Raw genomic sequence first — 25,279 nt, 5'->3', positions numbered from 1 at the left:
AGATTCATAATGTGTCTACGTACATTTCTGTGTTAGAACTCAATCCACACACAGATCGTGGATGTGCTGGAATCCAATGCTGTTGGATTTCCACTGGTGACAGGCTGTACACCTGCTACACCCTGCCTCTGGCCCAGTGACAGACGAGGGTCACTCCAGCATCTCTGTGAGAAGTCAAGGAGTTGAAAGGAGATGAAGATGGATGACAGAAATTAAACTGCACATCTAATTGCCATTAAGCCCTAAATAACATATAGTAATAATAACGCTAATATAGTTAAGACGTTTTCAAATATTGACTTTTTGTCTGAGCAGGCAAAGTATGAATTTACTTAGATATGTAGGCACACCCCACAACTCACAGTACAGTATATGCAAAAGAGAGAAACTAATCTTACTCTTTCTAGGAACAGGATGTGAATTAAGCCAGCACCACAATTGAAAAGCAAACTTTGCTGTTTAGACATTTATGAGTGACTATGACTAAGATAGTCAAATTTTGAGGATGTGCCTCAGCGGTCTCAGTGACGCATCAAGCATATAGAAATTGAGCGTGGTGAAAGCACGATAAAAACAAATGAAGGTGGTTTTGTGGGCTTTGCGTGGGTGTGAGCTTGTGAAGACAAAAGCTGTAAGGGTGGACACCCAAAATGTGTTTTTCACCCCTCCTAAACTGCAAACACCCCAGACCTATATTTAATGACTGTTAGTTTGGTACTCAAGCAGTCATCTCCAGACAGTGATCACTAGAGGATCACAGGTTTAGACAGAATGCAGTCTGAATGGGTAATACCATGGCTGGCCCTGTGCTTTGGATTACCTGCTGCCACCACTGGTATGTACAGAATAAAAGCTGATCAATGAGAACAGATCTGAGGTGTCTGTGACTATACTAAAAGTGTCTTTTCTTCTGTTTTAAGTAATGGTCCAAACGGGATATAAAATACCAGTGATTACAGGTAATTGTTTATAATCAAAAGATATTTAAATCAAACATTTACAATTTGAACTACAAATGCACTTTGTTTTCAAACTAGAGATGAAATCCTCCCACAACCAGTTCTGCAGCACATGGGGCGACTACCACTACAAGACGTATGATGGCGATTTCTTCCAGCTTCCATTCACTTGCAACTATCTCCTCACGTCACATTGCAAAAGCGATTATGAGACCTTCAATATTCAGCTGCAGCGTGAGGAGATAAATGGAGTCACTACCATTAAGAGGGTCTCTATGAAGCTGGATGGAGTCGTGGTGGAATTAACCAAAACTTCCATCACAGTCTATGACAAACCGTGAGTGTGATATTTAACTGGCTGATTATAGTGATTGTTAATGTCTCACCTTCCTAATATGTTGATCCTCTGTCGCCTCTAGTGTCACCATACCCTACATCAGAGCTGGCATTTCAATCAAAAGATCTGGCTCATACGTCAAAATGGAGGCCAAGCTGGGAATGGATATCATGTGGAATCAAGAGGACACGTTGTGGGTAAGTTCATGATCATGTGACCAATAGCATCAAAATTATTGTGTCCAATTGTGTTCATTGATAGTTTACATGACTAAATAAAGCTGCAAACATGATGTTTTCTTAGTGGTATTTGCTGAGTTTCATTCTCATCTGCTGTGTCTGAACACATAAATGCATAGATGCAATTAAATGTTTAAAGCAAATCTGTTTTTCAGGTTGAGCTGGATTCAAAGTTTAAGAATCAAACTTGTGGTCTGTGCGGTGACTATAATGGAGCCCAGATTTTTAATGAATTCCAGACACCTGGTAAATATTGAATAAAATAAAAATACAGTAGCTTGTTAGAATTTGACCTTCACTCAGTTGTGGGTTCGTTAAAACATTTACTTCCTCTAGATATGGAGAGCTCCCTAAGTATTAAAGATTATGGAGCGTTATCGAAGCTCGATGGTCCAACTGAAAGCTGTGAAGAAATCTCTCCAGTCAAACAGATCTGTTCAAATGAGGTAACAGCAAATGCCTTTACTTCAATTTGCCTCATTTACTCAACTCAGCTGTACATTAAATCCATCCTCCTCTGACACAGACTGAGATCTGTAAGAACCTGCTGTCAGAACCTGCGTTTCTCAGCTGTCAGAACCTGATTGACACTGACTCCTTCATCAAAGCCTGTGCGATGGACCTGTGCAGCTGCAGCAACAGCAGCTCCTCCTGCCTGTGTTCCACCATCTCAGAGTTCTCCCGTCAGTGTGCACACGCAGGCGGACGGCCACAGAAATGGACGACCAACAAACTGTGTGGTGAGAACACGAGCAAGGAAACTTGTTCAAACTTCATTTGAGAAAATCACTGATGCTAAATGTCTTTGTGTTGAATAGAAAAATCATGTCCACTCAACCTGGAGTATTCTGAATGTGGGAACCCTTGTACTGACACCTGCAGCAATCAACACAGAAAGGAACTGTGTACGGAACACTGCATAGATGGATGCTTCTGTCCATCTGGTAAGGTTTGATCAGAAAATTATCATGAACAGAAATGACACTAGTATTCCCTCCAAGGCTCAGTATGTTTGATATGATGTAATGATATTTGCAGTACTTGAATTAATAACTCACAGCTCGCAGGACACTAACTTGTGATTGTTTACTGTATAAATTCACCAGTACTGATGTTATTCTGTTCCTACCAAGGTACTCTCCTTGATGACGTCACACACAGGGGCTGTGTAGCTGTCGACCAGTGCCCCTGCCTGCACAACGGCCAGTCATACCAACCTGGGGATTCTTACTCAAGCACTTGTCACAAATGGTGATTTATATATTTTTTACATTCACCCCATTTTTTTAACACAATTTGCCAGTTGAACTAACTGATGTGTGTCAACAGCACATGTTCTCAGGGTCAGTGGAGCTGTTTAAATGTAGACTGTCCTGGTGTCTGCTCCATCGTTGGAGGCTCTCACATCACCACCTATGATGCTAAAACCTATACGTTCCATGGAGATTGTTCTTACGTTCTGTCCAAGGTGAGGAATCACATATAGTATAATAATATACAGTACTCTATAAAAAATAATAATAATAATAATAATAAATAAATAAAATAAAGTATAATTATATTTATTTATTATACTTATATATAAGTATCGATAATCTTCTTCTTTCTCAGAGCCCTAATGGAACTTTCACTGTTCATGGTGACCTGGTAAAATGTGAGAGATCAGACAAATCCACGTGTCTGTCTGCTGTCACCCTGTTACTGCCAAATCAAATGGTAAATTAAGAATTTTGGAGTAAACTACTAATTACTTGTTACTAGTTGTGGTGATTTTAGTTTTGTTTATTAATTTTTAATTTTTGTTTTTAATGAAGACGCTTGTAATTAAAGAAAATGGACAGGTCCTTTACAACAAGATGATTTCTCAACTTCCTCTGTACATGGGTGAATGACTTTTTATCCAGATTTATTATCATAACAGATTTATTACTATTTATTATCTTCTGAAAACACAACAATTAATAGAAGAAGTACCTTCTCTTTACTCAAAATTTCTTTATTGATTTTTTTTTCAGATGGTTTCACAGCGTTCAGTCCATCAACTTTCTTTATTGTAATCCAAACTATTTATGGTTTTGACATTGAGATCCAGAAAATACCATTCATGCAGGTCTACATCAAAGCTAGTGTTTCCAATAAAGGACAAGTCACAGGTAGGTTTTATTTTTATTTTGTACTTTTGAGAGAGAAATATTTAGTTGTGAGTATTTCATATGGTAATAAATCAATGTTGGTTTATTTTTGCTCAGGCCTTTGTGGAGATTTTAATGATGTTGAAGCTGATGACTTTAAAAACACAAATGGTTTGATTGAGGGAACTGCTGAAACATTTGCCAACGCATGGAAAAGCAGAACAAACTGCCCGGATGGGACAAATACACTCGGAGACCCATGCACAATGAGCATAGAGAAGGGTATGTCATGCTTATTGTTTTTTTATTGTTAATATAATGTTAATGATATTAATGATTATTTGCTTTTGCAGATAAATATGCAAAACACTGGTGCTCCTTGCTGAAAGACCCAAATGAAATTTTTGCCCACTGTCATTCCAAAATCAGCCCTAACGTCTTTCACGATGTAAGTGAAGATTCTTCTTGTTTGAAGCTGTATATGAATGCATTTTACATTGGTCACATCCATGTATTTTTACAGTTAAAGTGTGTTGCTGCTGCTTCTCTTTCCAGAATTGTATTTACGACAGCTGTGCCTGTGATAACAGTGAGGAGTGTATGTGTGCTGCCTTATCCTCCTATGTCCATGCGTGTGCGGCTGCAGGCGTCTTTCTTAATGGCTGGAGAGACACAGCGTGTGGTGAGATTAACCCACAAAATCAAATGTGACATCGGCTACAGTTTGCATTGATCGGACTTTCAAACACTGAGTGATGTGTTTGTCAACTGTCTCCCTTCACAGTAAAATACATAGATGTCTGCCCTGCTACGTTTGTGTATGACTACCAGATGACAAGCTGTGGTCGCACCTGTCGTTCTCTTACTCAGTCAGAATTAACATGCGACATTGACTTTACTCCACTTGATGGCTGCGGCTGTGCTGAAGGAACGTACCTCGATGACAAGGGAGAGTGTGTGACAGCGTCACAATGCCCCTGTCAAATGGGAGAAACTGTGGTACAAGCTGGAGATGTCATCAAAGTTAATGGACAGACCTGGTGAGTTTTACTGAGATTTGGTTTTGTTGGTTTATCGCCTCATCTCCAGCATCTGAGTTTAGATTTTCCCAGTGAGGGTTTTGTCTTCATCAGACCCGTCTCTATGTTGAGTGTGTGGTACTGTAGTGTTAATATCCCCTGAAGGGGTTCTAGCGACTGTGACGCGTGGCTGAATAATTTTTCACAGTTCAATTGTTGTGTCTGAGGTAATGGTCAAATATGAAGGCACAGTGTTACTGTACAGTGTATTTACCTGTTGTAGATGTTTTTTTAATATTTTTTTCTATTCTATGGGTTTTATCGGAAATTAACTTACTGTTCCATGTAAAAATTGTTTTTGGTTCATAAAACAAAAATGTTTTACATTGTATAGTGTAAATGTTCTTTGCCATAATTGCTTGTGTTCTGGACATTTCAGCTCCTGTCGTGGTGGAAACCTCATATGTGCTGGAAGCTACTTAACTGAATGTGGGTATAAATCTCTGTGTTTGTTATTGTGTTTCTCATTCAGCAAAACCTCATCTCAATAAAACACTTTAAAAACCCGCCCCTCTGTTGTCACCAGCATGCAGCGAGCCCATGGTTTACTTCAACTGCTCCGGGGCAAAGCCAGGTGACCAAGGGTCAGAGTGCCAGAAAAGTTGCTCACTGGCCACAGAATGTGTACGTGTGAGACCCTGGTTCATGGCTTTTATCAATTATTTTACTAATATAAGTACATAAAAGTAGTAAACACTCAGATGTTAATTGTATATATTGTTGTTTAGCTTAGTGTACAGTGTGTCTCGGGATGTGTGTGTCCTGATGGCCTTTTGTCAGACGGAAACGGAGGTTGTGTTAAGGAGGAGGACTGTCCCTGCACTTATAATGGAGAATTGTATAACGCTGGACAGTCTGTCACTGTGGGCTGCAACACATGGTGAGTCTTACAGTTTAATGCCCTGTGCATTGTTTACCACCAGATGCTTTGATTGTGGCTGATCACTCCATCTTTTTAAATCACAGCACTTGCAAAGGCAGAAACTGGGCCTGTACAGATAATGAATGTGATGGTGTCTGCACCATCTATGGAGAAGGACATTACACCACTTTTGATCAAAGAACATTCACCTTCAATGGGAACTGTGTCTATGTCGTTACTCAGGTATAACACATGCTCTATAGTGCTTCAGTCTGTGAATGGTTATTTATCTAAGTCAGACTTGTACTGACCTGTACAATCACTTGCAGGACTTCTGTGGTGATGATGAACACGGCAGCTTCAGGGTCTTGATTGAGAATGTCCCATGTGGAACAACTGAGAGCATCTGCTCCACGTCTATCAAACTTTACTTAGGGGTACTGTACATACAGTAGGCTTCAGTTCTACAACAATATTGTTTTTAAAATATGCTGGAATTAACATGATTAAATATCTTGTCTTTCAGAACAGTGAAATTGTTCTTTCAGAGGAAAATGTCAAAGTTATAAATCAGAGCAAAGGGGTGAACATCCCCTTTCACGTCAACACCATGGGGATATATGTTGTCATTGAGGCTCAGAATGGTCTTGTTGTGATCTGGAACAGGCTTACAACACTGATAATCAGACTACGGCCTGCGTTCCAGGTTGGTAACAGATTTAAGGATATAGTAAAGTAACAGCAAACATGATTTTACAGGTGATTCCATGTGATTCCAGGGCAAAGTCTGTGGCCTCTGTGGGAATTACGATGGGAATGTCAAGAACGATTTCACCACAAGGAGCAAAGAAGTTGTGGTTGATGCCCTTGAGTTTGGAAACACCTGGAAATTATCATCAACGTGTCCTAATGCAGTGGCACTGCAGGATCCATGTAGCGTGTCCCCACACAGGCAGGCATGGGCAGCCAAACACTGCAGTATAATCAACAGTGACGTGTTTGCTGCTTGTCATTCAAAGGCAAGAAAACATTTCAAACTCATTAGAAGAACTGTCTGCATTTGAATAATATGATTCAGACTATCCCTGGCCTTAATAAGACTTTTTTCAAAACAGGTGCCTCCCCAAAAATACTATGATGCCTGTGTGGGAGATACATGTGGCTGCAACACAGGAGGAGACTGTGAGTGTTTCTGCACAGCTGTAGCCGTCTATGCAGCAGTCTGTAATGAGGCCGGGGCCTGTGTCAGATGGAGGACTCCCACTGTTTGCCGTAAGTGTTTTAAATTTGTGACATCTAATTGTCATTTTAGTTTTAAATATTATAAACAGAGCCTGACTTATATTTTTGTTATTGAAGATTTCATCAACATTGATGTGTTTTGTATCATCAGCTTTATTCTGTGATTATTACAACCCTGATGGGGAGTGTGAGTGGCACTATGAGCCCTGTGGAAAGCCATGCATGAAAACATGCAGGAATCCTTCAGGAACCTGCTACAATAAAATTCCTGCACTAGAAGGTACAAATCACATTAAAGGAGCCTGTGTATCATTTATACGGCATGGCAATTTGCCTTTTATAGTGTTGTAGTTGGGGCCATAGTTTTGTGTGTTTACAGTTTCAGTGCCACTAATGATGATAGTGACAATAAACTGCATGTTTCAACCGTTTTAGGCTGCTATCCACTCTGCCCACCTGAACGCTCATATCTGGAGGAAACTACTATGAAATGTGTTTCAAAGGAAGATTGTGGCTGTTATGATGATGAAGGAAAACATTATACAGAAGGGGCAGCCATGCCGTCACAGGACAACTGTAACAAATGGTACATTTTCCATTATACAAATTCTGCCATTCATCTTCCATCGTATCTGATCCTGATCATATTTATGTATGTCCTTAAACTTTCCCTGATATCTCCTGCATATGCTTTTTTCATGCTAAATTAGGCTAAAGAAATGGACCTTGATGTTTTGAGGTATCTGTAAGTTTTAATGCTAAAAAGTTCCATAGATCGCCCACACTGCGCGTCTCAAAGTGTGTATTTCTAGCCCCTTATGGAAAGCAAAGCTGCCCGGAATACCACACCTAAATTTCCGTGACACACAATTGGAAACAGTGAAGATGCATCATAGCAGTCTATGACAGACACATCATTAGCGTGCCAGTAACACGCTCCTACCATTAGCTAGACAACAACAAGGCGGACGCAGTGACCTATGACCCATCTGACAAAAACTGCAATTCTGCAAAGAGAGGTGGAGATTACCTTCACTTGCGACAAACCCTTAAAACAGCTTGTTTCAGCAGTGGACTTGAAAAACACAAGCTGTATAAGCAGTCTTCTTTAACCTTCACACATAAAACATCCCAGTGCATTTGTTTGCTTAATTGTAAAATGGAAACTAATTTACTGCTGCATTGTAACTTATGTATACGCTTTAATTTGAAACATGACATAATAAATCATTTTATTTCTAAAATAAATTTCTTACAGTACTTCTTCTTACTTTTCAGTCACTGTTCTTCAACAAAGGTGATATGCAGCTATGAACAAGGTAAGCTGCAAAAACATAGTTATGTTTAGCATAGTTATACTGTAGAAGGTGTAGTTAATATCTTGTTTTATTAATGCATTTTATTGGAAGATAGGCTGTAATACAACTCTTATTTTACAGATTGCCCGTGTTCATATGGAGAGCACACTTATCAGTATGGAGACATAATCTACAAGACCCATGATGGAAATGGAGCCTGTATTACTGCTGTTTGTGGACCAAATGGCACCGTTATTAGGAACATTGAACCTTGCTTCGAAACTACTACTGCAACACCTATTTTTACTTTTACAACATCTGGTAAGACCGGTTCAAAATATATAATATTTTATATTATATATAAAATACATTTTTTTAAGAATTTTAGTAGACAATCACTAATTTTTAAAACTTTAGGATCAACAACAACCACTGAAGGTTCCACGACAACCTCAAGTCCTGTATCTAAAACGACCACAACCTCATCAACAAAGGAAACACCCACTGGCACAACAACTTCAGGATCCACAACAACCACAGAAAGTCCCAAAACAACAACAACCTCAAGCCCTGAATCTAAAACAAGTACCACCTCAACAACAACAGAAAAACCCACTGGCACCACAACTTCAGGATCCACCACAGCCACAGAAAGTCCCAAAACAACAACAACCTCATCAACAACAGAGAAACACACTGGCACCACAACTTCAGGATCCACAACAACCACAGAAAGTCCCAAAACAACCACCACCTCACCAACAACAGAAAAACCCACTAGCACAACAACTTCAGAGTCTACAACAACCACAGAAGGTCCCAAGACAACCACCACCTCATCAACAACAGAAAAACCCACTGGCACAACATCTTCAGGGTCCACAACAACCACAGAAAGTCCTACAACAACAACCTCAAGCCCTGAATCTAAAACAACCTCCACCTTATCAACATCAGAACAACCCACTGGCACCACAACTTCAGGATCAACCACAACCACAGAAAGTCCCAAAACAACAACAACCTCATCAACAACAGAAAAACCCACTGGCACAACATCTTCAGGATCCACCACAACCACAGAAAGTCCCAAAACAACAACAACCTCTAGCCCTGAATCTAAAACAACCACCACCTCATCAACAACAGAAAAACCCACTGGCACCACAACGCCAGGGTCCACAACAACCACAGAAAGTCCTAAAACAACAACAACCTTAAGCCCCGAATCTAAAACAACCACCACCTTATCAACAACAGAAAAACCAACTGGCACCACAACGTCAGGATCCACCACAACCACAGAAAGTCCCAAAACAACAACAACCTCAACAACAACAGAAAAATCCACTGGCACAACATCTTCAGGGTCCACAACAACCACAGAAACTCCTGAAACAACAACAACCTCTAGCCCTGAATTTAAAACAACCACCACCTCATCAACAACAGAAAAACCCACTGGCACCACAACGCCAGGGACTACAACAACCACAGAAAGTCCTAAAACAACAACAACCTCAAGCCCTGAATCTAAAACAACCACCACCTTATCAACAACAGAAAAACCCACTGGCACCACAACTTCAGGATCCACCACAACCACAGAAAGTCCCAAAACAACAACAACCTCATCAACAACAGAGAAACCCACTGGCACCACAACTTCAGGATCCACAACAACCACAGAAAGTCCCAAAACAACCACCACCTCATCAACAACAGAAAAACCCACTGGCACCACAACGCCAGGGCCCACAACAACCACAGAAAGTCCTAAAACAACAACAACCTCAGCAACAACAGAAAAACCCACTGGCACAACATCTTCAGGGTCCACAACAACCACAGAAAGTCCTAAAACAACTACCACCTCAGCCACAACAGAAAAATCCACTGGCACAACATCTTCAGGGTCCACAACAACAACAGAAATTCCTGAAACAACAACAACCGCAAGCCCTGAATCTAAAACAACCACCACCTCATCAACAACAGAAAAACCCACTGGCACCACAAGGTCAGGATCAACCACAACCACAGAAAGTCCCAAAACAACAACAACCTTATCAACAACAGAAAAACCCACTCGCACAACATCTTCAGTGTCCACAATAACGACAGAAAGTCCAACAACAACCTCATCAACAACAGAAAAACCCACTGGCACCACAACTTCAGGATCAACCACAACCACAGAAGGTCCCAAAAGAACAACACCCTCATCAACAACAGAAAAACCCACTGGCACCACAACGTCAGGATCCACCACAACCACAGAAAGTCCCAAAACAACAACAACCTCAGCAACAACAGAAAAATCCACTGGCACAACATCTTTAGGGTCCACAACAACCACAGAAATTCCTGAAACAACAACAACCTCAAGCCCTGAATCTAAAACAACCACCACCTCATCAACAACAGAAAAACCCACTGGCACCACAACTCCAGGGTCCACAACAACCACAGAAAGTCCCAAAACAACAACAACCTCATCAACAACAGAAAAACCCACTGGCACAACATCTTCAGGGTCTACAACAACCACAGAAAGTCCTGAAACAACAACAACCTCAAGCCCTGAATCTAAAACAACCACCACCTTATCAACAACAGAACAACCCACTAGCACCACAACTTCAGGATCAACCACAACCACAGAAAGTCCCAAAAAAACAACAACCTCATCAACAACAGAAAAACCCACTGGCACCACATCTTCAGGGTCCACAACAACCACAGAAAGTCCTGAAACAACAACAACCTCAAGCCCTAAATCTAAAACAACCGCCACCTCATCAACAACAGAAAAACCCACTGGCACAACATCTTCAGGGTCCACAACAACCACAGAAAGTCCGAAAACAACAACAACCTCATCAACAACAGAAAAACCCACTGGCACCACATCTTCAGGGTCCACAACAACCACAGAAATTCCTGAAACAACAACAACCTCAAGCCCTGAATCTAAAACAACCACCACCTCATCAACAACAGAAAAACCCACTGGCACCACAACGCCAGGGTCCACAACAACCACAGAAAGTATCAAAACAACAACAACCTCATCAACAACAGAAAAACCCAATGGCACCACAACGTCAGGATCCACTACGACCACAGAAAGTCCAAAAACAACAACAACCTCATCAACAACAGAAAAACCCATTGGCACAACATCTTCAGTGTCCACAACAACCACAGAAAGTCCTGAAACAACAACAACCTCAAGCCCTAAATCTAAAACAACCGCCACCTCATCAACAACAGAAAAACCCACTGGCACAACATCTTCAGGGTCCACAACAACCACAGAAAGTCCGAAAACAACAACAACCTCATCAACAACAGAAAAACCCACTGGCACCACATCTTCAGGGTCCACAGCAACCACAGAAATTCCTGAAACAACAACAACCTCAAGCCCTGAATCTAAAACAACCACCACCTCATCAACAACAGAAAAACCCACTGGCACCACAACGTCAGGATCCACTACGACCACAGAAAGTCCCAAAACAACAACAACCTCATCAACAACAGAGAAACCCACTGGCACCACAACGCCAGGGCCCACAACAACCACAGAAAGTCCTAAAACAACAACAACCTCAGCAACAACAGAAAAACCCACTGGCACAACATCTTCAGGGTCCACAACAACCACAGAAAGTCCTAAAACAACTACCACCTCAGCCACAACAGAAAAATCCACTGGCACAACATCTTCAGGGTCCACAACAACAACAGAAATTCCTGAAACAACAACAACCGCAAGCCCTGAATCTAAAACAACCACCACCTCATCAACAACAGAAAAACCCACTGGCACCACAAGGTCAGGATCAACCACAACCACAGAAAGTCCCAAAACAACAACAACCTTATCAACAACAGAAAAACCCACTCGCACAACATCTTCAGTGTCCACAATAACGACAGAAAGTCCAACAACAACCTCATCAACAACAGAAAAACCCACTGGCACCACAACTTCAGGATCAACCACAACCACAGAAGGTCCCAAAAGAACAACACCCTCATCAACAACAGAAAAACCCACTGGCACCACAACGTCAGGATCCACCACAACCACAGAAAGTCCCAAAACAACAACAACCTCAGCAACAACAGAAAAATCCACTGGCACAACATCTTTAGGGTCCACAACAACCACAGAAATTCCTGAAACAACAACAACCTCAAGCCCTGAATCTAAAACAACCACCACCTCATCAACAACAGAAAAACCCACTGGCACCACAACGCCAGGGTCCACAACAACCACAGAAAGTCCCAAAACAACAACAACCTCATCAACAACAGAAAAACCCACTGGCACAACATCTTCAGGGTCTACAACAACCACAGAAAGTCCTGAAACAACAACAACCTCAAGCCCTGAATCTAAAACAACCACCACCTTATCAACAACAGAACAACCCACTAGCACCACAACTTCAGGATCAACCACAACCACAGAAAGTCCCAAAAAAACAACAACCTCATCAACAACAGAAAAACCCACTGGCACCACATCTTCAGGGTCCACAACAACCACAGAAAGTCCTGAAACAACAACAACCTCAAGCCCTAAATCTAAAACAACCGCCACCTCATCAACAACAGAAAAACCCACTGGCACAACATCTTCAGGGTCCACAACAACCACAGAAAGTCCGAAAACAACAACAACCTCATCAACAACAGAAAAACCCACTGGCACCACATCTTCAGGGTCCACAACAACCACAGAAATTCCTGAAACAACAACAACCTCAAGCCCTGAATCTAAAACAACCACCACCTCATCAACAACAGAAAAACCCACTGGCACCACAACGCCAGGGTCCACAACAACCACAGAAAGTACCAAAACAACAACAACCTCATCAACAACAGAAAAACCCAATGGCACCACAACGTCAGGATCCACTACGACCACAGAAAGTCCAAAAACAACAACAACCTCATCAACAACAGAAAAACCCATTGGCACAACATCTTCAGTGTCCACAACAACCACAGAAAGTCCTGAAACAACAACAACCTCAAGCCCTAAATCTAAAACAACCGCCACCTCATCAACAACAGAAAAACCCACTGGCACAACATCTTCAGGGTCCACAACAACCACAGAAAGTCCGAAAACAACAACAACCTCATCAACAACAGAAAAACCCACTGGCACCACATCTTCAGGGTCCACAGCAACCACAGAAATTCCTGAAACAACAACAACCTCAAGCCCTGAATCTAAAACAACCACCACCTCATCAACAACAGAAAAACCCACTGGCACCACAACGTCAGGATCCACTACGACCACAGAAAGTCCCAAAACAACAACAACCTCATCAACAACAGAGAAACCCACTGGCACCACAACGCCAGGGCCCACAACAACCACAGAAAGTCCTAAAACAACAACAACCTCAGCAACAACAGAAAAACCCACTGGCACAACATCTTCAGGGTCCACAACAACCACAGAAAGTCCTAAAACAACTACCACCTCAGCCACAACAGAAAAATCCACTGGCACAACATCTTCAGGGTCCACAACAACAACAGAAATTCCTGAAACAACAACAACCGCAAGCCCTGAATCTAAAACAACCACCACCTCATCAACAACAGAAAAACCCACTGGCACCACAAGGTCAGGATCAACCACAACCACAGAAAGTCCCAAAACAACAACAACCTTATCAACAACAGAAAAACCCACTCGCACAACATCTTCAGTGTCCACAATAACGACAGAAAGTCCAACAACAACCTCATCAACAACAGAAAAACCCACTGGCACCACAACTTCAGGATCAACCACAACCACAGAAGGTCCCAAAAGAACAACACCCTCATCAACAACAGAAAAACCCACTGGCACAACATCTTCAGGGTCTACAACAACCACAGAAAGTCCTGAAACAACAACAACCTCAAGCCCTGAATCTAAAACAACCACCACCTTATCAACAACAGAACAACCCACTAGCACCACAACTTCAGGATCAACCACAACCACAGAAAGTCCCAAAAAAACAACAACCTCATCAACAACAGAAAAACCCACTGGCACCACATCTTCAGGGTCCACAACAACCACAGAAATTCCTGAAACAACAACAACCTCAAGCCCTGAATCTAGAACAACCACCACCTCATCAACAACAGAAAAACCCACTGGCACCACAACGCCAGGGTCCACAACAACCACAGAAAGTCCCAAAACAACAACAACCTCATTAACAACAGAAAAACCCACTGGCACCACAACGTCAGGATCCACTACAACCACAGAAAGTCCAAAAACAACAACAACCTCATCAACAACAGAAAAACCCATTGGCACAACATCTTCAGTGTCCACAACAACCATAGAAAGTCCTGAAACAACAACAACCTCAAGCCCTAAATCTAAAACAACCGCCACCTCATCAACAACAGAAAAACCCACTGGCACAACATCTTCAGGGTCCACAACAACCACAGAAAGTCCGAAAACAACAACAACCTCATCAACAACAGAAAAACCCACTGGCACCACATCTTCAGGGTCCACAACAACCACAGAAATTCCTGAAACAACAACAACCTCAAGCCCTGAATCTAAAACAACCACCACCTCATCAACAACAGAAAAACCCACTGGCACCACAACGCCAGGGTCCACAACAACCACAGAAAGTACCAAAACAACAACAACCTCATCAACAACAGAAAAACCCACTGGCACCACAACGTCAGGATCCACTACGACCACAGAAAGTCCAAAAACAACAACAACCTCATCAACAACAGAAAAACCCATTGGCACAACATCTTCAGTGTCCACAACAACCACAGAAAGTCCTGAAACAACAACAACCTCAAGCCCTAAATCTAAAACAACCGCCACCTCATCAACAACAGAAAAACCCACTGGCACAACATCTTCAGGGTCCACAACAACCACAGAAAGTCCGAAAACAACAACGACCTCATCAACAACAGAAAAACCCACTGGCACCACATCTTCAGGGTCCACAACAACCACAGAAATTCCTGAAACAACAACAACCTCAAGCCCTAAATCTAAAACAACCGCCACCTCATCAACAACAGAAAAACCCACTGGCACCACAACGTCAGGATCCACTACGACCACAGAAAGTCCAAAAACAACAACAACCTCATCAACAACAGAAAAACCCATTGGCACAACATCTTCAGTGTCCACAACAACCACAGAAAGTCCTGAAACAACAACAACCTCAAGCCCTGAATCTAAAACAACCACCACCTCATCAACAACAGAAAAACCCACTGGCACCACAACGCCAGGGTCCACAACAACCACAGAAAGTCCCAAAACAACAACAACCTCATCAACAACAGAAAAACCCACTGGCACCACAACGTCAGGATCCACTACGACCACAGAAAGTCCAAAAACAACAACAACCTCATCAACAACAGAAAAACCCATTGGCACAACATCTTCAGTGTCCACAACAACCACAGAAAGTCCTGAAACAACAACAACCTCAAGCCCTAAATCTAAAACAACCGCCACCTCATCAACAACAGAAAAACCCACTGGCACAACATCTTCAGGGTCCACAACAACCACAGAAAGTCCGAAAACAACAACAACCTCATCAACAACAGAAAAACCCACTGGCACCACATCTTCAGGGTCCACAACAACCACAGAAATTCCTGAAACAACAACAACCTCAAGCCCTGAATCTAAAACAACCACCACCTCATCAACAACAGAAAAACCCACTGGCACCACAACACCAGGGTCCACAACAACCACAGAAAGTCCCAAAACAACAACAACCTCATCAACAACAGAAAAACCCACTGGCACCACAACGTCGGGATCCACTACGACCACAGAAAGTCCAAAAACAACAACAACCTCATCAACAACAGAAAAACCCATTGGCACAACATCTTCAGTGTCCACAACAACCACAGAAAGTCCTGAAACAACAACAGCCTCAAGCCCTAAATCTAAAACAACCGCCATCTCATCAACAACAGAAAAACCCACTGGCACAACATCTTCAGGGTCCACAACAACCACAGAAAGTCCGAAAACAACAACAACCTCATCAACAACAGAAAAACCCACTGGCACCACATCTTCAGGGTCCACAACAACCACAGAAATTCCTGAAACAACAACAACCTCAAGCCCTGAATCTAAAACAACCACCACCTCATCAACAACAGAAAAACCCACTGGCACCACAACGCCAGGGTCCACAACAACCACAGAAAGTCCCAAAACAACAACAACCTCATCAACAACAGAAAAACCCACTGGCACCACAACGTCAGGATCCACTACGACCACAGAAAGTCCAAAAACAACAACAACCTCATCAACAACAGAAAAACCCATTGGCACAACATCTTCAGTGTCCACAACAACCACAGAAAGTCCTGAAACAACAACAACCTCAAGCCCTAAATCTAAAACAACCGCCACCTCATCAACAACAGGAAAACCCACTGGCACAACATCTTCAGGGTCCACAACAACCACAGAAAGTCCGAAAACAACAACAACCTCATCAACAACAGAAAAACCCACTGGCACCACATCTTTAGGGTCCACAACAACCACAGAAATTCCTGAAACAACAACAACCTCAAGCCCTGAATCTAAAACAACCACCACCTCATCAACAACAGAAAAACCCACTGGCACCACAACGCCAGGGTCCACAACAACCACAGAAAGTCCCAAAACAACAACAACCTCATCAACAACAGAAAAACCCACTGGCACCACAACGTCAGGATCCACTACGACCACAGAAAGTCCAAAAACAACAACAACCTCATCAACAACAGAAAAACCCATTGGCACAACATCTTCAGTGTCCACAACAACCACAGAAAGTCCTGAAACAACAACAACCTCAAGCCCTAAATCTAAAACAACCGCCACCCCATCAACAACAGAAAAACCCACTGGCACCACATCTTCAGGGTCCACAACAACCACAGAAATTCCTGAAACAACCACAACCTCAAGCCCTGAATCTAAAACAACCACCACCTCATCAACAACAGAAAAACCCACTGGCACCACAACGCCAGGGTCCACAACAACCACAGAAAGTCCCAAAACAACAACAACCTCATCAACAACAGAAAAACCCACTGGCACCACAACGTCAGGATCCACTACAACCACAGAAAGTCCAAAAACAACAACAACCTCATCAACAACAGAAAAGCCCACTGGCACAACATCTTCAGTGTCCACAACAACCACAGAAAGTCCTGAAACAACAACAACCTCAAGCCCTAAATCTAAAACAACCGCCACCTCATCAACAACAGAAATACCCAATGGCACCACAACTGCAGTGTCCACAACAACCACAGAAAGTCCCAAAGCAACCACCACCTCATCAACAACAGAAAAACCCACTGGCACAACAATGTCAGGATCCACCACAACCACAGAAAGTCCCAAAACAACAATAATCTCATCAACAACAGAAAAACCCACTGGCACAACATCTTCAGGGTCCACAACAACCACAGAAAGTCCCAAAACAACAACAACAGAAAAACCCACTGGCACCACAACGCCAGGATCCACAACAACCACAGAAAGTCCCAAAACAACTACCACCTCATCAACAACAGAAAAACCCACTGGCACAACTACTTCAGGGTCCACAACAACCACAGAAAGTCCAAAAACAACAACAACAACCTCAAGCCCTAAATCTAAAACAACCGCCACCTCATCAACAACAGAAAAACCCACTGGCACCACAACGCCAGGGTCCACAACAACCACAGAAAGTCCCAAAACAACAACAACCTCATCAACAACAGAAAAACCCACTGGCACCACAACGTCAGGATCCACTACAACCACAGAAAGTCCAAAAACAACAACAACCTCAACCCCTAAATCCAAAACAACCACCACCTCATCAACAACAGAAAAACCCACTGGCACCACAACGCCAGGGTCCACAACAACCACAGAAAGTCCCAAAACAACAACAACCTCATCAACAACAGAAAAACCCACTGGCACCACAACGTCAGGATCCACTACAACCACAGAAAGTCCAAAAACAACAACAACCTCAACCCCTAAATCCAAAACAACCACCACCTCATCAACAACAGAGAAACCCACTGGCACAACAACTTCAAGATCCACAACAACCACAGAAAGTCCCAAAACAACAACAACAACTTTGAAACCTCAATCTAAAACAACCACCACATTATCAACAACAAAAAAACCCACTGGCACAACAACCACAGAACGTTCCAAGAGTACTACAAAACTAACCACCCCACCTGATCATGTAGTAACAAAGCCATTGGTGAAAACTTCAGCAGCTACAGGACCAATGGTTGTTAATACAACAGTTACCATAAAACCCACCACAACTAAAAAGATTTCTACTTCCACAACTACACAGTCTTCAACTCCACGCAGAACAACTCTTTGTTTTTGCACATACATGGACAAGCACTTCTCCTCAGGTAAACAATAAATCTGATAACAACTTGCTTCCTCAGTTCAAAAGTGTTTGTTGTAAAGTCAAATATATTATTAAATACATTTTTATACTTTTAATAAATTGTATTCAAATAAATATTTATACATAAACAATCATAAACAAAAAAAACAAAACAATTTAATTTGAAAGTAAGATCCGATGTGCTCAAAGACCTACACACATTTTATGCTGACGTCACTGCCTTTGTTTCAATCCAATTCAGGAAGCTTCATGTACAACAAAACAGATGGAGCAGGGTGGTGTTTTACTGCTTACTGCAACATGTCTTGCGGTGTGGAGAAGCTTGCTAGACCATGTCACTCTACTACTCCTCCAACGCATAGCACCTCAACAAGCTCTAGCACTACAGTAAAACCCCTAAAGGACTGTTCATATTTACAGCCACCCCGAAAGGTATTTATGTTGTAACAATGATCAATTATTAAAATTATTTGATTTGGGTCTGCTGCTTGTTTGATTGGGTGAGATCCACCCACCCAATATAACATTCTATAGTACAGTTGACATATTTCTTGTAAAATGCGGTTCTGAAAAGTTCCGAACCAAATTTGCATATTTGTAAAAGAACTGATTGGGGTTTACAGAATGGTGAGTCATGGAATCCTGACAAATGTACCACGGAATCATGTAATGATGGAAAAGTGATTACAGAACATGTGCCATGTAAAGAAGTGGACATTCCAACATGTACAAATGGGCAGCCACCAGTTAGAGTCTATGATGAAGGAGGCTGCTGTTTCCATTATGAGTGCAAATGTAAGTTTAATTCTTTTTCTTATTACACATTGGACTAATGCTTCTAACACTACTAGGTTCACTGCATTGTAAAACATGTAGCACTTTCCTTTGATTGGATCTGCTTTAATTGCAGGTGTTTGCTCTGGCTGGGGAGATCCGCATTATCTGACATTTGATGGCACATATTACAGCTTCCAGAAAAACTGCACATATGTCTTAGTCAAAGAGATCACTCCCAAATACAATTTTAAGATTCATATTGATAATGAAAACTGTGATGCCACTGGAACCGTGACCTGTCCTAAGTCCTTGACTGTGTTTTACAAAAACTTTGAAATTCTTCTTACACAACAGAGAAAACCAAAGACTGTAAACTTGGTAAATATCTGTTTAACAGACTGTCTTTAATTATCTTCTCTTTAAAATCTTTGCATTACAGTATATTTAATGAAATGTTTGCATGTTTGGTGACCATGAAGATTTCATGGACCTTATAAATGTTATACTGGTTTAGGTGTATGTCAACGGCAAGCAGGTGTTCCCAACCTACTCTAACCAGGACCTTACCATCACCAGTACTTCAATTGAGATGCTTGTGAAAATCCCAGCAATTGAAACAAATGTATCATACAAAGGGCTTTTATTCAGTGTCGAAATGCCATCTTCCCTTTTCAAGAGCAACACAGAAGGACAATGTGGTAAGATAGTCAAAGAAATAATATAAATGGATGTAGAATAAAGATAAGAAAAGACAAAGTAGCATTAATATTCTTTTGTTATAGGTAACTGTGACAATGATCAGAAGAATGACTGTAGATTACCTAGTGGCCAGATTCACCCTTCATGCTCTGAGATGGCAAACTCCTGGAGTGTAATTGACAAGAACAAACCTTACTGCGGGGCTACTCCACCACCTCCAACAACAAAACCAACAACAAAACCTACACAGCCAAGCGGCAAAACGAAAATTTGCGACATTTTGAATAGCACGTAAGAACTTCGACAAAAGTGACCATGTTGTTTTGTTCTGCTCTATCATGTTTTGTTCTCCTCTATCAGGATAACCTATTTTCTTTTGATTGTATATTCAGGGTGTTTGAAAAGTGCAGCAAAGTAGTTAATCCCCAGCCCTTCTACGAAGCCTGTAAATATGATGTTACCCACATGCCATCCTCCAACTTGGGCTGTTCTAGTCTGGAGGCATATGCCAGGTTATGTGCTGATGCTTCAATCTGTGTGGACTGGAGAAGCGCTACAAATGGACAGTGCGGTACGTTCTTCCTGGAAAGCAAACAGTGTTATGTTCAGATGAGTTTATTATCACTCTGACAAGTCTACTCTCTGCTATTTTAGTTTACAAATGTCCAGAAAATAAAATCTACAAAGCCTGTGGACCAACAGTTGTACCAACCTGCAATGGAAGGTAAACAATTAGCTAAGTTCAATCAATAATCCCCTAGCTCGCAATGTCTTCATTTTCAGTGAAACCCCCGCCATGAGTTATGAGATGTGTACAGTCTTGCCATGTACACCAGCCACACAAGCTGCACACCATTGAACCGCTCGTCTTCCTGACCATATAAACCATTTCCAGCAACAACAATCACAGCGGAGTCACCAAACGCTCAACCATATTTCAACCATTTTCCATCACTTACTTTAGGTGACTTTTGGACCCCAAACTTCGCCCATTTTCAATGTGTGTGGTCTTATTGTGTCCGTTACGGTCCAGCGAACGTAATCCAATAAAGCGCTTCAGTCGAAAACACATATTACATCCACAATGGTGCAAGTGTTCTGCTCCAACTCCTGGGCAAAAAATAATGCGCTTTGATATATGCATGTAATCTACACATCCTTTACATGATTGTCATCATTTATAGGTACAATGAGCAGTATGGACAGCAGTGCAAGCAGACAGCTGACCAGGATAAAGCTTGTGCATTCACGGAGGGGTGTTTCTGTCCAGAGGGGCTGACATTGTTCAGTTCCACCTCTGATGTTTGTGTATCATCATGTAAGAAAAGCTTGTGTGCTGAGCAGAATTTTGAATGTTCCTTGAAAATGAATGCTTGAAAAACAATTGTTTGTCTTGTTGTTTAGGTTGCACTGGACCTGATGGCAAACCTAAACAGGTAAATATTGCAGGACATTAATAGCTTCTATTAACTTTTCTCTGGAATTAGGTCCATAAGTACCGTTAGTTCCTTTTGGAAACAAGTACTACAAAATATGAATGGATCAGTTGATAATTGTAACTTTTCTACATGTTTCCAGCAATGTTTGCAAAAAAGCTTCATATTTGTGGTGAACTAGATGTTATATATATTGCCATATATTTTGGGATTGTATGTACAAACCTGTCTGAATAGGCTGGACTCCTATTTATGATGGACCTACATTAGGTTTTTGTGGCCATGCCAGTAGTGGACTGAATTTGTACCTGTTAAATTTGTCTGTTCCCTCATTTAAACAGTTTGGCGACACGTGGCAGAGCGCCTGTCAGCAGTGTGTCTGTGATAGTGACACTCAGAGTGTCCAGTGTAAGCCTCTCACGTGTCCCGCACAAAATCCAGTTACCTGTACCGGTGAAGGACAGGTACTGGTGAATAAAACAGTGGACTGCTGCGAGCAACGAGTTTGTGGTGAGTGATGCCCTTCACTCACCAGCCACAAAGACTTTAGAATATTATAAATTGAAATTAGCCGCAGAACTGCTGTGTTTGACTGAATTAAAGTGTTAGTGTCTAATAAAGTGGTCAGTGAGTGTACTAATGTAATGTTTTAGGTTTTCACCCTAATTTAGAGAAGGGAAATAACAAATTACTGGATTTTTTCATGGTTTAAAGTGTAAGAGGTGTCTTTCCTGACCACTATTGTTCAAAAGGTTTGCCATCATAGTAAAAAAGAATTCTCATGTTCCAGTAGTTCAGTATTAAAGATGGAAATACAATATACATTTAGGAGATGTTAGCTGTAATTACAGTAATAGAGTTCACTTCTAATTACTGATTATTAAGGTATTTCCTATGTTGTCTAGTTTTAGTTGTGCTAACATTTTTATCTTGGCTTCATTTCCCACCAGAATGTGATAAGAGACTCTGCGCATTGCCACCACAGTGTCAACTGGGATTCAAACTAGACATTCACACCTCCATTGACAATTGCTGCCCTTCTTACAGCTGCAGTAAGTTCTGCATAAAGGTCTTGTTTCTTACAGTGTGTCATAGATTTATAACCTGATCTAATGTTGATCTGATCAATGTTTTTATATCTAGTACCCAAAGGCGTCTGTGTGTATGGCAACAACGAGTACAAGGTAGATAAACGCTTTGCTTCATATTTAAGTGTGAAATAAAAAATAAAATACCCTTAGGCCAGTGATGATTGCATGTCTTAACTTTGCTGTAGCCTAACAGCTTTTTCTTGTTAAACTGTGGGACTTTTCCTTTGACTCTTTCCAGCCTGGTACAACATTCTCCAACGACCCATGTCAAACCTGCTCCTGTACTGAAACTCAAGACCCCAAAAGCAAGTTGAATAGCTACACGTGTCAGCACATTCCGTGTGACACTAAATGTCCAAAGGTACTATCGCAAAAAAACATTTAGGCCTGCAGTTTTAGTAATGCAAACTGAAAGCACTATATAGCAGTATGTTATATGTGTTACAGATTTTTTTCTTTTGATACAGGGCTCAGAGTACAAAGAGCAGCCTGGACAGTGTTGTGGGTCATGTAAAAAGATTAGCTGTGTTGTGGAGATCCCAGGCCTTGATCCTGTTATTCTTAATGTAAGACCTTCACAATCCATGTGTATAACCTCTAGCTGTGTTATCACGCACTGAAGCTTATATCAGTTGATCTCTTCTGCTCATCTGACAGCCCTCCCAGACTTGGTCACCACCAAAAGACAAGTGTACCACGTATAGCTGCCAGAAGGTGAACGATGACTTAATAATTTACAAACATCAAGCAGAATGTCCTCCATTTGACCCAAGCAACTGTGTTCCTGTAAGTACAATCCAGTCAGGTCTTAATGTACTGTACAGTATTTCAAACAATGTCAACATAGAGTTTGTGTTTTTTATTTTTTTGTAATTGTTTTGAGGCCATAGTATCATCATTTATATTTTATATTACAGGGAACTGTACAGACAGACCAAAATGGTTGTTGCAGTTCCTGTAAGTATGAGTATAGTAACAAAGCTTTTCTAGATGATGCTTTAAAATCTGCCTTGTTTGATTTTGTGTAGTATTTGCAGATGCAGTATATGAATGAGTGTTTTTGTTCACAGGTACTCCTCGTAGCACCTGTCAAGTCAAAACCACTACCCGCTATATTGAGACCGATACCTGCAAGTCAGTTAAGCCTGTGACCGTCACATCCTGTGAGGGATCCTGTGGACCATCGTCATCAATGTAAGGTTTACTAGCAGCTGCAGTACCTGCTATTTAGCTGACCTGTGTGTGGAGGATAAGGAGGTGATACAATGCAACCTGTCCCCTAAATGATATGTGACCTGTCCTTCACAGTTACACTGAAAAGAGCAACAGTCTGACGCACTCATGTTCATGCTGTCAAGAAGTGGCCACCAGCCGTAAGGAGGTCGATATGATCTGCTCCCGTGGCAGAAAGGAGAAACACATCTACATTTCAGTCGACAAGTGTGGTTGTCAGGCTGCTAAATGCAGTGAGAGCTCACGTGAGAGTGGCTCACGCGAGAGTGGCTCACATGAGGATGGTTCACGCTGGAGAGGCTCACATGAGGGTGGCTCACGCTGGAGAGGCTCACATGAGGGTGGCTCACGCGGGAGAAACTCACATGAGGGTGGTTCACGCTGGAGAGGCTAGCCGCAAAGAAGCGGACACATGAGAAGAGAAAGGCATTAATTTAAGCATCTCTGAAAAGAATGTACTACTGTCATACTTTCTTTATTCAAACCTGTATGGTGGGTGTTTTCTTCCTGTCACTGTTTTATTCTGTGCTAAAAGATGGGGATCTAGAGCACATATTAGCTATACTTTCCTAAGCTTTGCATATTCTGAATATGAATGAAAAAAGGCAATATTATAATTAAAGGATCATGATGCTATTGACTGTGATCTTGTCTTTTCTTATTAAATAGTGTGTATTTATACGTTGTTTAGGTCCGCGCAAGTAATGAAAAGTTTGATGTCATCAGTGTGGCACAAACAAACGTAGAGAGTCTTTGTTTTATATTTTAAATACTATTACTGAGTAATAACAGGTCGTCTGACCTGAGCTAGCGAGCAAGAGCAAGAGCATGGGAGAGATGCAGATATTCACAATGTGCTTGGGGTCATTTTATCCAATGGGGATAAAGACCCAAGAGGAAAAACACAAGTGAAATGCACTAATAAAAAAAGTAATTTATATCAAATGGTCCCTGGATTCCTCCTAAGAACAGGCCAAAGTTTTATCAGATGTCCAGGCCAACGCTTTACACAACACTTAGGCTGTTTTGTCACTGTGTGCAAGATTGTGTCACTTCCCTCCTAGAAAATGTACAGTTGAGGTACTGAAGAACCTAACTAAGAACAATAGCCTCATTGTCACGTCATTGTTGCAGTAGGTTGACACAGGTAGAGGATGACAGCAATAAAGGATGTATTATCATTCAACACACATCCTACTGTACATACAAATTAAGTAGCTACTTGGTAATTGTATATTCTTTCAACAAAGCATCACTACTGGCCAAGAACTACTTGTTTAACCAAGAGATATGGTTGATGTAGAGAATATAGGAATGGACTTGTGAAAGTCACCAAACGTCAGCTCACATCATCTTAGGA

The 25,279-nt window shown here is 41.6% G+C and overlaps 1 protein-coding gene across 1 annotated transcript; it reads left to right on the top strand.

Moving 5' to 3' along the window:
- The first annotated feature begins 733 nt into the window (after positions 1-733).
- On the top strand, positions 734-24,555 carry LOC114857340 (mucin-2-like). The gene is made up of 51 exons (XM_055509835.1): positions 734-835; positions 921-959; positions 1,038-1,296; positions 1,379-1,493; positions 1,691-1,781; positions 1,872-1,981; positions 2,062-2,275; positions 2,354-2,479; positions 2,669-2,786; positions 2,865-3,003; positions 3,147-3,251; positions 3,350-3,419; positions 3,551-3,688; positions 3,785-3,949; positions 4,021-4,115; positions 4,223-4,349; positions 4,452-4,707; positions 5,126-5,175; positions 5,273-5,370; positions 5,475-5,626; positions 5,713-5,851; positions 5,938-6,045; positions 6,135-6,314; positions 6,388-6,627; positions 6,724-6,880; positions 7,002-7,130; positions 7,286-7,436; positions 8,129-8,169; positions 8,290-8,469; positions 8,566-9,224; positions 9,303-10,577; positions 11,250-18,152; positions 18,195-18,684; positions 18,925-19,115; positions 19,307-19,478; positions 19,594-19,838; positions 19,975-20,158; positions 20,243-20,450; positions 20,552-20,730; positions 20,814-20,883; positions 21,344-21,477; positions 21,564-21,595; positions 21,937-22,105; positions 22,546-22,647; positions 22,739-22,779; positions 22,925-23,047; positions 23,154-23,252; positions 23,344-23,472; positions 23,604-23,643; positions 23,757-23,880; positions 23,995-24,555. The coding sequence occupies exons 1-51, from the start codon at positions 772-774 to the stop codon at positions 24,311-24,313; spliced, it is 15,744 nt and encodes a 5,247-aa protein (XP_055365810.1). The 5' UTR covers positions 734-771; the 3' UTR covers positions 24,314-24,555.
- The last annotated feature ends 724 nt before the right edge of the window (positions 24,556-25,279 follow it).

Source organism: Betta splendens, chromosome 6 (genome assembly GCF_900634795.4).
Source record: "Betta splendens chromosome 6, fBetSpl5.4, whole genome shotgun sequence".
Taxonomy (NCBI): domain Eukaryota; kingdom Metazoa; phylum Chordata; class Actinopteri; order Anabantiformes; family Osphronemidae; genus Betta; species Betta splendens.
The sequence above is the reverse complement of the archived record's forward strand: the minus strand, read 5'-3'. Positions and strand labels throughout refer to the sequence as shown.